General features: G+C 42.2%; 1 protein-coding gene across 1 annotated transcript; it reads left to right on the top strand.

Moving 5' to 3' along the window:
* Nucleotides 1–3,285: 3,285 nt before the first annotated feature.
* lrrc59 (leucine rich repeat containing 59) lies at nt 3,286–13,942 on the top strand. The gene is made up of 7 exons (XM_078401853.1): nt 3,286–3,514; nt 3,953–4,012; nt 8,914–9,072; nt 10,392–10,496; nt 11,478–11,550; nt 12,440–12,610; nt 13,577–13,942. Exons 1-7 carry the CDS (start codon nt 3,374–3,376, stop codon nt 13,816–13,818), a joined length of 951 nt encoding a protein of 316 aa, XP_078257979.1. The 5' UTR covers nt 3,286–3,373; the 3' UTR covers nt 13,819–13,942.

Genomic DNA, 13,942 nt, shown 5'->3' with positions numbered 1-13,942 from the left:
TCATGAAATGGAAATTGTGTCTGGAAAAGCTGTTGGGATCTCTATGAAGGTGTAACAACTGCAGTGGATAAAGGTGTGTTTGGATTTCCAGAGGCATTCAATGATGTGCTGCATACAAGGTTACGGCACATTGCTAGGAGTGCACAGGGTTGGAGGAATATATATCAACAATTTATAAGACTTGTGCCTTAACTATTTACAGTTTACAATGATAAAATTTGATCAAGAGACCAAGTATTCTGATGGCAAATTTGTTGACAATTCAAATTCAATACAGGACAGTGAGTTATGAGAAAGGCATAAAGCACCATCAATAGTATATATAGGTTAACTGATTGAGCAAGATGTTGGCAGACCACGTATAACATGGGAAAATGGGAATATATCCCCTTCGGAAGGAAGACAAAGCAAATTGAAATAAAACAAAAAGGTTCTAATATAAAAAGATACATGGCTGTTTGTACCTGAACCTAACAAAAAATAGCATGCAGGAAGGCTAATGGAATACTGTCCTTTATCGGAAGAGGTATGGCGTATAAAGGTAGGGAAGTTTCAATGCAACTTTATCGGAAACTGTTGAGATCACACTGGAAGTGCGGTAATGTGTATGGCTTCACCATATTTAAGGAAAGATACGTTGGCAGTTGAGGCTCTACAACAAATTTCATTCCAGTAAGTTCTGAGTTGAAGATGTTTACATAAGGAGGTTTGAACAGGTTGACCTGTTCCTCTAGGGGAATCCCTAGGGGAATAATAGACAAATGAAAGGTAATCATACTGAAATATACGATTCAGAGGACAATTGATAACGTTGAAGATGAGAGAATGTTTCAAAGGTTTCAAAGGTATTTTATTGTCATGTGTACCATTAAGGTACAATGATATTTGTATTACCATACAGCCATACTAAAAAAAACAAGCCACACAACTACATAAAAGTTAACATAAACATCCACCATAGAGGATATTAAACCAAAGGAGAGTCAAGGGATATGGGGAGAGAGCTGAAATGTTTTGTTGAGGCCATGATTTTATTGAATGATGAAGCAGGCTTGAGGAGCCAACTGGCCTATTCTGTTCTTGTTTTTATGTTCCGTGTTCACTTGACTTTCTCTTCCTGAAGTCAAAAGGTCTTGCTAACGTTATCAGTGAAACTGTTGTTCTGGCACCATTCAATCAGATTGGCGACTCCTTCTTGTACTCTGACTCATTGTTACCCGTTATTCATCCAACAGCGGTGGTATCACTGGTGAATTTAAATATGTTGTTGGAGCTATGCCTGGCTACACAGTCATGAATATAGAGTAAAGCAGGGGACTGAACACGGAGCAGTGAGGTGTCCCTGTGTGCAGCCAGTGAGGAAGTATTTGTGGAGTTCATTGTCACATTCAATTGGAGGCCAAGACATTGGGTATTTTTAAGACAGAGATTAATAGGTTCTTGACTAGAAAGGGGTGTTAAAGTTACGAGGAGAAGGCAGAAAATTGGGGTTTAGAGGGAAAAATAGTTCAGCCATGATTGAATCGCGGAGTAGACTCGAGTGGCTGAATGGCCTAATTCTGCTCCTATGTCTTGTAGTCAAAGTGTTGTTGCCAATTTGTACTGTTTGAAGTCTGCAATTGAGGATCCAGTTGAATAGGGAGAAGCAGAGATCCAGTTCTCTGAGTTTGATGATAAATTTAGAGGGGATTACAGTGTTAAACAATGAGCCATAGCTTGACATTTGTGTTCCAGTTGTTCACGTGGTCCAGCAGAGTGGAGAGTCAGCAAGATCGTATCCGCTGTTGATCTGTTGTGGTGGTAGATAGATCGAAGTAGATCCAGGTCCTTACTAAGGAAGGAATTGTTCTGTGTCATAACCAACTTCTCAAAGCACTTAATCACAATCTATACGAGTGTGTCCCTGGAAACAGCCTGTAAATTAGAGAGTCCTCTGTTACGGAACTGCTGGAGATGATCTGTGACAAGGATCTCCAGACTTCTCTTCGCAAATCCACACTCTGCAAAGACGTGGGCAACCATCATCTTTCCATAGCAACCATCCTAAGGGTAATGTGCATCGGAAGTAAGAATCTGACGATGCAGGAAGGATCTGACTGGGAGGGCCCCTCCCACCGCCAGCCAAACGAGGTAATAACACAATGCATATGTCCTTGGGCTCTATGCACAGCCTGATACGAAGATAGCCATCAGGATGAGGGCAACTTTGGGCACGCTTTTGCACCCATTATCTGCTAACTTGTGCATTGCCTGCAGAAATGGCAGAAGGAACACACCATCTCTCCAGCTACTTACCCATGGGCGCTGCACTGGCCTCATCAGTCATTTCTCAATTAGAGGAAAGGAACTTACCATCAACCCCTTGGAACTGAACTACTGGAATGTTATTTCTCATCAGGCATATCAAACATGGACCTGGTTAAGATCATTCTGTAGATTGGCTTGGTGTTTGGTTACAGAGACAACTCCTTAGTTCCCTCATTCCTTCCCACCAAAACCACACCTTCTCCAAGTACTTTCCCCGCAACCATATGAGATGTAACACCTGTCCCTGTAGTCCTCCCTCACCTCCATCCATAGACCCCAGCAGTTCATCTAAGTGAGACAAAGTTTCACATACACCTCCTCTAACCACATCCACTCTATCCGGTGTTTCTGATGTGACCTCTACATTAGCGAGACCAAGCGCAGACTTGGTGACCTTTTCGCCAAACACTTCCACTTGGCCTACTGGATCTCCTGGTTGCTTCCCATTTTAACTCCCCTTCCCAATCCCATACTGACTTTCTGAAGGGGCCTCCTTCAATGCCTGAATGAGGCCACCAGCAAACTGCAGGAACAGTACCTTATATTCCCCTTGGTTAGCTTAGAACCAAACAGTATGAGCATTGAATTCTCCAATTTTAGGTATCCTTTAGCAACCCCTCTCCCTCACCTCCCCCCCCCGCCCCCCTCCTGGACGTGTACCTCTCCCTCACCTCTCCCTACCTACATTCCTTTCTCCAACTTCACAATTCGCAACTCTTCAATGTTTTTGTCTCTCCCATTCCCTTTTTCCATCTCTGGCCTTCGTGCAACCGTCTGCAGGGTCTCGACCCAAGATGCTGCCTGTCCCGCTGAGTTTCGCCAGTTTTTTTGTGTCTATGACTATTAAATCCCCCGGGTGTCTTTACATCGGTTGCCCTCCAGTCCGCCGGTGGCGCTGCGGGCGGGGGCGGCTCGGTTGCCCTCCAGTCCGCCGGTGGCGCTGCGGGCGGAGGCTCGGTCTGCGGCGCAGACGCCGCTCCTGCGCGGCGACTCGTTGGCGCCTGCATTTGTCGTGACGTGTCGCGGCTGGAGGGCGGACAGTGTCTGTTAGTGGCCCCGCGGGAAGATGCCGAAGCACAGCGGCAAACAGGTGACGCCAGCCTCCGGCTCCGGGCCCGGCCTAGGCTTGGGCCTGCGGGAGCGGCTGGACGGACACGAGCTCGACCTGAGTCTCAGCGGCCTGAGCGAGGCGCCGGTGCGAGAGCTGGTGAGAAGGGAGGGGTGAGGTGGGGTGGGACACTGGGTTCTTCCCACACCGTTTCCCTCCTCCTCCACCCTTCCCTCCACTCCACTCTCCCTCCACAACCTTCACTCTCCCTCCACTCCACTCTCCCTCCTTCTCTACTCATCTCTGATTTGTTTCCTGAACTTCTAAGCCAATGTTGTTTCCATGTTGTCTTCGTCCCTTTTATTCCATTGGGTATCAATTTTACTAGCTTTATTATTCCTGGTCTATCCTCGGGTGTTGTGAGTATGAAGCTTGCACGGGCTCTCTGTAACTGCATGGATTTGTCCCAGGTGTCCTTATTTCTTTACACATTCCACAGACAAAGTAAAAAATCATAGTTGGTCAATGTATTTGAGAAAGCTTTTTTTGCTCGTGTTAATGATTTGTGCTGTAAATTGGTTTAATTTGTGTTTGCAGGCTGCCTTGCCTAAGGCCACCATCCTGGATCTGTCCTGCAATAACTTTGTCATGTTGCCGGTAAGTCTTTAATGTGCTGTGTGTTGTGAGTTGGTGCCTGTGCTGTTTTTCAGTGGCAATATGGTGGCAGAGACATGGCACCTGGTGTGAGATAAATTGTCTGCCACTTGACAATTGGAATTGGTGCCTGTGGGACGCTGCAGGACGTGATTTGCTGAGACTGATGTGTGACAGTCACTGGTACAGCAGGGAGACATGAGGCTGGGTGAGAAAACAAGGTCTCTGGGGCATTTGGAAATAGAATAAACTCTGACAGTCACTGTTACAGTATGGTCACATGAGATTCGGTGTGAGAACAAGATGTCTTTAGGGTATTTACAAAAACAGTTACTTTAAAAAAGAACAAGCTTTGGGAGTTATGTTTCCTGGTACATTTGTTGTGCTTTCCACAGCTTGTGCTGGCCATAATGTCTCCATTCTGCGGCTTTACATTTTCACATGTACTTGGCTTAGTGCGAATTAATGGTTGGTAGTCGGCACAGACTCAATGGGCTGAAGGGCCTTCATCTCTGACTCTAACATAGGAAATGGATCGGCAGTTTGGCCCAGGAGTGGTTGAACTTTCACCCAGTGCTACTTGCATGAGCAAGATTAATTCCAAAGATTCACCACCATCTAGGAAAAGTTTCCTTTTGTTTATGTCCTGAATGGTCAGTTCATTCATGACCCGTGATCCCAGCTAGGGAAAACATTGTAACGCTGCATCTCTCCTGTCAAGACTCCTATGAATATTATACATTTCACCTAAACTCAAGAGTATAGGCACTGTCTGCCATATCCTTCCTCGTATGTGACATCTGCCATCTCAACAATAAATGTGGTGAACCTATTACTCTACTCCTACCACAAGTATATCTCTCCTTAATTTGGAAGATCAGATCTTTACATTATATTCTCACCAGGGGAATTGATAATTGGAACTAGATCATTATACGCAAATCCTCATGATAAAGGACAACATACCATTAACCATCTCAATTGCCTGTTCTCCTATTTCTCTGTCAATTCCAGTAATTTGTGTACAAGGACACCCATGTCCTCCTGAATGCCAATGCCTTTCGTTCACTTACCATTTCCATGTTTTATTCCATCTGCCATGTGATCACTCATTCACTTAAACCAGGGGTGTCAAACTCATTTTAGGTCATGGGCCGGAATGGGGAAAAATGCGACTTCATGCGGGCTGGATCCGTTGTGCAAGTGTGAACAGTTGTGCAATCGGACCGGATCAGTTGTGCAAGCGTGTGCGTGCTCCCACAGCTTTCATTGCCTTCGTTTTTTCACCCTGCTCTCATGTGTCTCAGTCTCGGCTATAACTACAAAGTGTTTCACTTTACGAATTTTGTTTCTTATGAAGAAGATTGCCTCGCAAGCATTACTTTTATGATTGGTATCCAGGCCCTAGATAGAGTGGATGTGGAAATGGAAATAATGGTTCCAGTAATAGGAGGGTCTAGGACCAGAGGTCATAGCATCAGAATAAAAGGTCATACATTCAAAATGGAGATGAGGAGGACTGGGTGGTGAATCTGTGGAATTCTTTGCTACAGACAGCGGTGGAGGTATTTTTGAGGCAGAGATTGATAGGTCTTGATCAGGTTACAGGGAGAAAGAAGACAATAGAATGTGGTTGAGAGAGAAAATAGATCAGCCATGGTTGAATGGCAAAGTAGACTTGATGGGCTAAATGGCCTAATTCTGTTCCCCTGAATTATAGTCTTCCTACAGTGTTTATATTTTGCCCACAAAGGGCTGGTTGGGTGGCCAAACAGCAGCTACCTGGCATGGTGAAAGATGCCTGTCCATCATCTCACCTGAAGGCCCCGCTCCTCATCCTTTTCCTTATGTCTTTCTTCCTTCCCCTCACATCCTCTCCCCTCACCTCTCATGTCCTCTATCCTCACCTGCCCTCTCCCTTTCCTCAGCCTATCCCTTCTCTCATCTCCATTTCCTTCCTTCCAACTACATCAATCTACATCAATATCTTACTCCCAATATTGTATGCTGTCATTTTGTTTAATAATCTCACATGGCACCTTATGAAAGTCCAAATGCACCATAACTGGTTTGCTCTATTTCGTTACAGCGCCCAAAATAAATGGGAACGGATCCATTAAGCATGAATTTCCTTTCATAAATCCATTTTAATGCTGCCCAGTAATAGCACTTCTTAGTAACAGATTCCATCATTTTTCTACTCTGATGTAAGACAAACTGGTGTGAAGTTCTGTTTTTCCATTCCTTTAGTAACGTGGTTAAATTTGTTACCTTTCAACTGATTGGAACAAGTCTAGAACTTGTGTTGGATGATGCTGTAGAGGTCTCGATAGTGATCTCTTTCAAAATGCTAGGATATAGCTCATGATGTCCGGGGATTTATTGCCTTTCAATCTCGTTAATTTCTCCAATAACTAATATCAACCACTTTGAGCTCACTGTCTGTACTTCACTATTTCTGAGAGATTTTCTGTGCTTTCTGTGAATGGGATTGTTCCTGTAGGAGATCTTTGTGTTGTTATAAGACAAGGAGACCGCAACAAAACATTTTTTGAATTTTGGTGTGTTTCGTCTTTCCCTAATGTAACTTCATCTTATTTAACATTTGTTAATATTTTCCTTTTATGGGCTGAAGTACTCTTTAATTCCACGGTTAAGGAAGGAACTGCAGAAGCTAGTTTATACCAAAGATGGACACAGAATGCTGAAGTAACTCAGCAGGTCAGACAGCATCTCTGGAGAAAAAGAATGGGTAACATTTCGAGTCAGAACCCTTTTTTTTTAGTCTGAAGAAAGGTTCCGACCCGAAACGTCACCTATTCTTTTCCTCCAGAGATGCTGCGTGACCCAATGAGTTACTCCAGCATTTTGTGTCCATCTTTAATACTACTTTTCCTTTCATTATCAGTGCCTTAATCCTCCTTTGATTTAATGCTTTAAAAAAACATTTCCCCTGATGTGCTAAATGGATTCCATTCCACTTCATCCTGATATCCCCAATATCAGCTGTCTTCAGCTAAGTTGATTCCATGCAACGCCAACCTGTTTTAGTTTTGTCCTGAAAAGGATATATTAACTGTAAACTGTGTTAATACTTTAAATATCTGTTATGCTTAAAATACCATTACGTTCGCATCTTAGTTTGCATCATTCACATTTATGGCTATAGTTAAAGATTGTTCCAAATCACTAACTATTTTAAAGAAAAATTCTATCGTGTCAGTCATAGAGCACTGAAACAAGCTGTTCAGCCCACTGTGTCCACTCTGACCATCTAATATCTATGTGTACTCATGCCTTTTACCAGCCCCTGGTCTGCAGCCTTCTATGCCTTAGTAATTCAAATACTTCTCCAGATGCTTACGTTTGTGAGGGTACCTGTGTCCAGCACCGTTTTCAAGCAGTGTTGTTCAAGATTTCAAGCTACCCTCTGAATGGGAAAAATAATCTTCCTCGGATTCCTTTTAACTCTCTTATTTCTCACCTTAGACGTAGGCTGCCTATTCTTAGACACAACTGCAATGGTGAGAAGTTTCTGACACTTTATTGTATCTCACCTCTGTAGTCTACAATCCATGGTATGAACATGAATTTTCTGTTATTGTCCTCGTTTCTATATTCCCCTTTAGGTCCCGTCACCCTTTTCCCTTCCCTCCTGGTTCCATGCACCCACTCACTTTGTCTATATATGTTGCCTGGCACTTTGTGATCTTTTGTACCAGAGCACCCACAGCATTCAACTCTGAACTGCTTGCTTATTAATTGCACATTTTCCTCCATTCATTTATGGGGACTGGTTTCTGAATGACCTACTATTTACAGAAGGCAAAGCTGAATGTTTTAACTACCATTGGCCACAAGTGCTAAGTGGCAGATTCCTCTCCACTTCATCCTGATATCCTCAATACCAGCTGTCTTCAGCTGTTGATTCCATGCAACACTGAGCTGGCTGTGCACATTCAATACAACAAAGACTGAGATTGACAGGCGTCTTCTCTAGTGCTGGACGAGTGCTTTAGCCAGAGGAAACCAAAATGGAAGGACGTGGGTTTAAGATGAGGGGGGCAAGTTTTAATAGGAACTTAAGGGGCATCTTTTCTACTCGCGGTGGTGGATACATAGCACGAACTGTCAGAGGACGCAGTTGAGGCAGGTATAGTAATGACATTTAAAAGACACTTGGACAGGTGCATGGATAGAAAAGGTTGAGAGGGATTTGGGCCAAACTTGGGCAAATGGGACTAGCTGAAATGGGGCATCTTAGTCGACATAGATGAGCCAAAGGGCTTGGTGCTGTGCTGACTGACTAATTTGCCTACCATCCTGACTTGGAAGTATATTGTTCTTCATCATTGCTAGATTAAACCAATGTAACTTCTTATCTAACATCATTGTAGGAGTAACTTCTCAAGGGCTGCAGTGCCTTATTTTGAAAGTCGCTCACTACATCTTTCACAAGGACAGTGATGCTTGGGGAATAAATAGTGTCTATATTTGTGAGAGACTAAATCACACCTGACTCAAAGTGGAGATTCGCAGCGTGAGAGCCTGCCTTAGTGGTGGTGCTAATGACTGGTCATAAAGCTCTCTGCAGAAACTTGCACATGGGAATTTTAAGTTTCCTGACTGTTTTCTTTAATCTCCATATCTTTTGTGGGGAATTGCAGTGCTGAGCCTTTGTAAGGTTGTTGACTGTCCAAAACTGGCATTCAGTGCGATGTACATTGTTCATGCTCTGATTCCTTGCTGTTGAAGTTGAAGGGCTGTGTCAGGTTTTGGATAAGCAGGATGAGACTGAATTACTGGCTGCCTGGTAATGGTATTTATGACTCGATCTTACTTCAGTATCTGGGTTGACTGGTTAGTATTTTTATTGAATTGTGAATTTTATTTCTTTGTTTCAGCCAGAGTTTTGCAGCTTGACGCATCTCATCAAACTGGATCTCAGCAAGAACCAGCTGCAGGAGCTTCCCTCTGACTTTGGGCGACTCGTTAACCTGCAGCATCTGGACCTGTATAACAACAAGCTGATCAGCTTGCCAGTCAGCTTTGCTCAGCTCAAGGTAAGGTGCCTGCTCCGACAGCCTAAAGGAAAGAATGGTTTTGTGTCATCTTGTTTCTCACTCCAACTTGTGTTTTATTTGTACTGCAATATTTCTTTCCTACTCCAGTTGGAATATTTTAAAACCTGCAAGCTGACTGAAGATGCGAGCTGCACATCCGCCTACCCACCTGGCTCCAACAATTAATGCCTAGCGATCACCCACTTTCTCATTGTGGATCACTGCCGCCCTCCCCAAGTTCTCCCGCTGCTGGATTATAACTCCAGCTCCCTCTTGTGCTGTCCCTGGCAAATCCTGTGCCAAATGCTAATTCTGAACTCTATGTAAATTTAAACTTGGGTGCATGTCTACTGCTTTGGAACATTTTCATAATTATTTAGAGTCTTTATTTTTTTTATGAGTAGGCTAGAGTGTTTGAAGTGATAGGTGTGGCACTGTATTCAGAAGAAAACCTTGGGCAAGGTTCATACTCACCAAAGGGATGGAGTTTCAGAAATTGATCTTCATGAGAAGCGGGGGAAGAATGCTGTCCTGCAATAAACTTTGTGGAGTTTAAAGCTCAGTTCACCAATCAACAGAACATCATGGTTATGCACTCTGACAGGACTATGGACCAGGACTATGGACTCAAACAGTTAATGATGAAGCAAAATGCTTGCTTCAACTTGAGCTAATGGTAAAGTTGAGACCAGAACTGCAAGTTAATAATTCCATAGATCTGTTGGTAAAACTAAGTTGAAAGCACTTCTTTTTTATCAGCGTCCATGGACTCTTGTTAGAAAATGCATTAAATCCATGCACAGTAAAGTTCCTCTCCTTCTACAATTTAACTCCACATGTTTCTGTAAAGTTTTCCCTATGGCACTGAAACAATCATTAATATTCTATACTAACTTTCATGCTTTTCTGAATAGTAGTTAAGGCTAGTTTTCCCTTGTTCTTAAGAGGAGGGGGCATTTACCAAGGCTGTCTCACTCAGATTTAATAATCATCAATCATTAAAATACAGGAGCAAAACATATCGAATAGAACATTCAAAATCTAGCACAGGACTGGGAGTTTGTGTGTCATTACTGGAAAGTTTTGCACTCCATTTATAGTGGCTACAGACAAACCTGAGGGAAGTTAAAGAAGAACACCGATGAGTAGAGAGGAAGAGAGACTGATTGTCATCAAAGGAAATTCTTTGAATTCATGCAGCACTGTTTGCAATCTCGGAAAGTTCCAAGTTGACTCATTGCTGTAAATTCCAATAAGCAGTTATTTTATGTTTAACAAGGTCTGACAGTGAGGATAATGCTCTCTTTTTTTCTCTACAGAATTTGAAATGGTTGGATTTAAAAGGAAATCCGCTCGATTCAACGCTCAAGAAGGTGGCAGGGGATTGCCTGGATGAGAAGCAGTGTAAACAAAGTGCAGCCAATGTTAGTTTACTGGTGACCACTGCCTAATTTAGGACAAGGCTGCCTAATAATTCCATGCACAATGCAGTTGATTAATACAATAAAAATGTTCAAATTTTTACCCTTTTTTGCATAATCACCCTTGATTGCATCCTTTTTATTATAATACTATGAGGGAAACCCACCCGGCTTTCTCTATTTGGTTCTTATCCTTCTCGCTATCATTGTGCTATCTGCAGTAATACTAACCTTGCCTCCTATGTTTACATATGAGGATTGTTAATGAAAATTGACAAACTACCAGAATCTAGACCCAATCCCTTGGCACTGGCTGCAAAATGCAAAAACATCCCTTGACCATCATCCCCTGTCTCCTATCACCAAACCAATTTCAAATTCACTTTGGTTAATTGCCCTGGATCTCGTGGGCTCTTAACTGTTTGAACCAGTCTTCCATATCGTACCTTGTCAAAGGCCTAACTCAAGTCCAATGTGAACAACTATTCTAGCCACATTTACATGTTCACATTAGTCAGGCAGGACCTTCTCTTAACAGTCATACTGAGCATTGTGATTAATTCCTTGTTTCCCCAAATGCAGATTAATGCTGACTTTCAGAAATCTTTCTCACCGCTGATTTTAGCCTCTAATTACCTAACATAACTCTGCTGCCTGTTTTGAGTAAAGGGACCGTATTTACTGTCATCTAATTTCTCTTCTGGGGTCGGAGAAGGTTTGAACATTCCTGCCAGTGCCCCAACAATCTCCGCTCATGTGGACTCCGGTTCATCCATCACACTCTGAAGATTTAACCTCCTTTAAACCCACTACCGAAACCTCCTATATTGCAGTAATCTTGGTGAAACTGGATGGAATATTTGATAATTCACTGTACATCATGCCCTTTTTAAAGCAGTTACTGTGATAAATAACTTATGTAATTTTATATTATTCAGTTTGGAGAAAATCTGTTAAATTTGTTTTCTCCCTTGGATACTTAAGGTGCTACGATATATGAAAACCATTCAGTCCGAACAAGATCGTGAGAAGCAGCGGCGGCTGCAGGTTGAGCGGGGTGAGAGACTAGTTATCCATGTGATATATTCATCCAATGTACAGCAAATGTCTGCAAGTGGCGGGCAATCAACAGTTTGAATATCATCCTGATGCAATGCTCCAATATATTGGAGCATTGCATCCCTTCAATACTTACCTCAATTTGTCTTTTTATTTGTTAAAATATGCAATTTGACTGGAGTTTTCAGAGCCGAACTTAATCTTATTCTTGGTGGCCCACCATCTGGCTACTGGTAGCCTGAAATGCTTCACGGTCAAAGCTCTTTCTCCTAAGTAAAGAATTGCTCACAGTGTTATGATCAAAAGGTACCACATGCACAATTATGTTTGGACATTCAGTCAAAGGCATGGAGCAGCTTTCCTGTGCTACCTACCATTGATGCCAAATTGAAAGATTTGCTTTTCTTGGGTCCAAAAACCTCTGCTCTTGAACATCTTTGGGTTATATTCAATATAAGAACATAAGCAAAAACAACCGGCCATTTGCTACCCGATTCAGTAAGATAAAGGCTGATTTTTGTTAATCGCAACACTACTTTCCTGCACTTGTTGCATATCCCTCGATTTGTTTAATATCTAAAAATCTCTTGCTGCAATATTTTAAGTGCTATAACATAGGAAAATCCAGCAGCCAATTCAAACAAGGTCTCAGCAACAGTAAACAATGCAAATCATTATATGTGGTGACTGAGGATGAATGATACCCAAGATACCAGGAGGTCTATTTCTTTTCCTAATGATCTGATCTTTTATGTCCACATGAAAAGGCAGACAAGTCCATAGTTTAAAACATCTCATGTGAGGGCAGTGTATAAAAGTCATCAAAAAACATTAGTAGAAAACAAAAGCATTAACTACCATTTTTACAACCAAATACCTTGTTACAGAGATTGAGAAAAGACAGGAAGCAGAATTGAGGGCTAAGGAAGGAAGAGAACGAGACCTGCGTAAACGTGAGAAAATGGAGGAGAAGGAGAGACGCAGGAAGGAGTACGATGCACAGAAATTACAACAGTTGAATGAGACAAAGGAGAAAAAATATGATGGTGTGTTGGAAAGTAAGTGGAAGGTGAACTGTACAATCCTTGTACAGCTGTAAAATGAAATTTGTTCAGAATTACAGCTACTATGTAAATATAGTTTAATTGGGTTAGATGAACATGTAAAAGACGGTATGCACCTTTTGATAAACTCCAGCACTTGGGTTTAGAATTAGCAGTTGATCTATCATTAGTTGCTAAATTTGGGCCATTTCAAACATCTGTCTCTGTTTGCACGTGTGAACTGCACTCATGAAAGGCCTGGCTCTAATTTGCAAATTCATCCAGCATTTCTCAACTAGCAAATATAGATGGCTATGGTGGATGTGATAGGCTAGGCAGAGAGAAACTAAGTTCCAGAGAATACTTTTATGTTGTGTAATCCTACCTTTGCATTGTTATCATTTTTCAAAACCTATGCCATATTACTCTAATGGTAATGGCCTTAGGGAATATTGTCCAGAAATGTATCCAGTGGTAGACAAGAGCTCTGTATATAATTATCCCTAAATTATTCTCTACTACCAAGAGTAACATTTCATCCAGCATCATTTACTTTCTTTGATGTTGAGCAATAGAAGTCGAGTATTGGGTCTCTTTTAGATGATTTATCGCTTTTCACCATTTAGAAACTCAATTTTTATGTCTTCATGTTTGCTTGCATTATAATTTGTATATTTAAGTTGCCAGTATTTGTCACAATGTTTCCACTTTGTGTCATCAGCAGTCTTGGTCGTCTTTCTTTGCCATTAACATCCCACATAGATCAGTAATTGCATCAGCCCGTTGAACACCTGTCCACGGTGTGTCTCCTGCTACTCAGTCAGTTTCCTAACAAAGTGAATAATGTGCCTTCAATCTAATGGCTCCCAAGAGCTACAACGAGTCGAGCTGCTGCCTCTGCACAATTCTGACCTCTGCTGTGTGCATGGAGTTTGTACATTCTCATTAAAACGCTACTTTTTCTTTTCTATATCTTTTTAGAACCAGTTTCATCCACAAGTCTATCGACATCACACAAGAGGCACTCATTCTGCTGGGTGTTGGTGAAGGTTCTCCTCTTCCTGCTGCTGTGCACAGTTGCCACTGTGGTACTGTGCAGAAAAATAGAGCTCCCACACAAGCAGCTGTGCAGTACCGTGAATCATCTGTATGAAGACACACTTTATTACCTGCAGAGAAACAAGGCTCTCCAGAGAATGCTACGAAGCATACAGTTTCCATGACCATGAGCCAGATGAGTCACTGAAATTCCTATGGAATTGATGATTAATGTACGTGTTCTTCTATAGCACATGGACCGTTCAAATGGGTACTCACTTACCAGCAAAATAAATTTGTTTTTGCATT

This window comes from Rhinoraja longicauda, chromosome 6, assembly GCF_053455715.1.
Source record: "Rhinoraja longicauda isolate Sanriku21f chromosome 6, sRhiLon1.1, whole genome shotgun sequence".
NCBI lineage: Eukaryota > Metazoa > Chordata > Chondrichthyes > Rajiformes > Arhynchobatidae > Rhinoraja > Rhinoraja longicauda.
The sequence above is the reverse complement of the archived record's forward strand: the minus strand, read 5'-3'. Positions and strand labels throughout refer to the sequence as shown.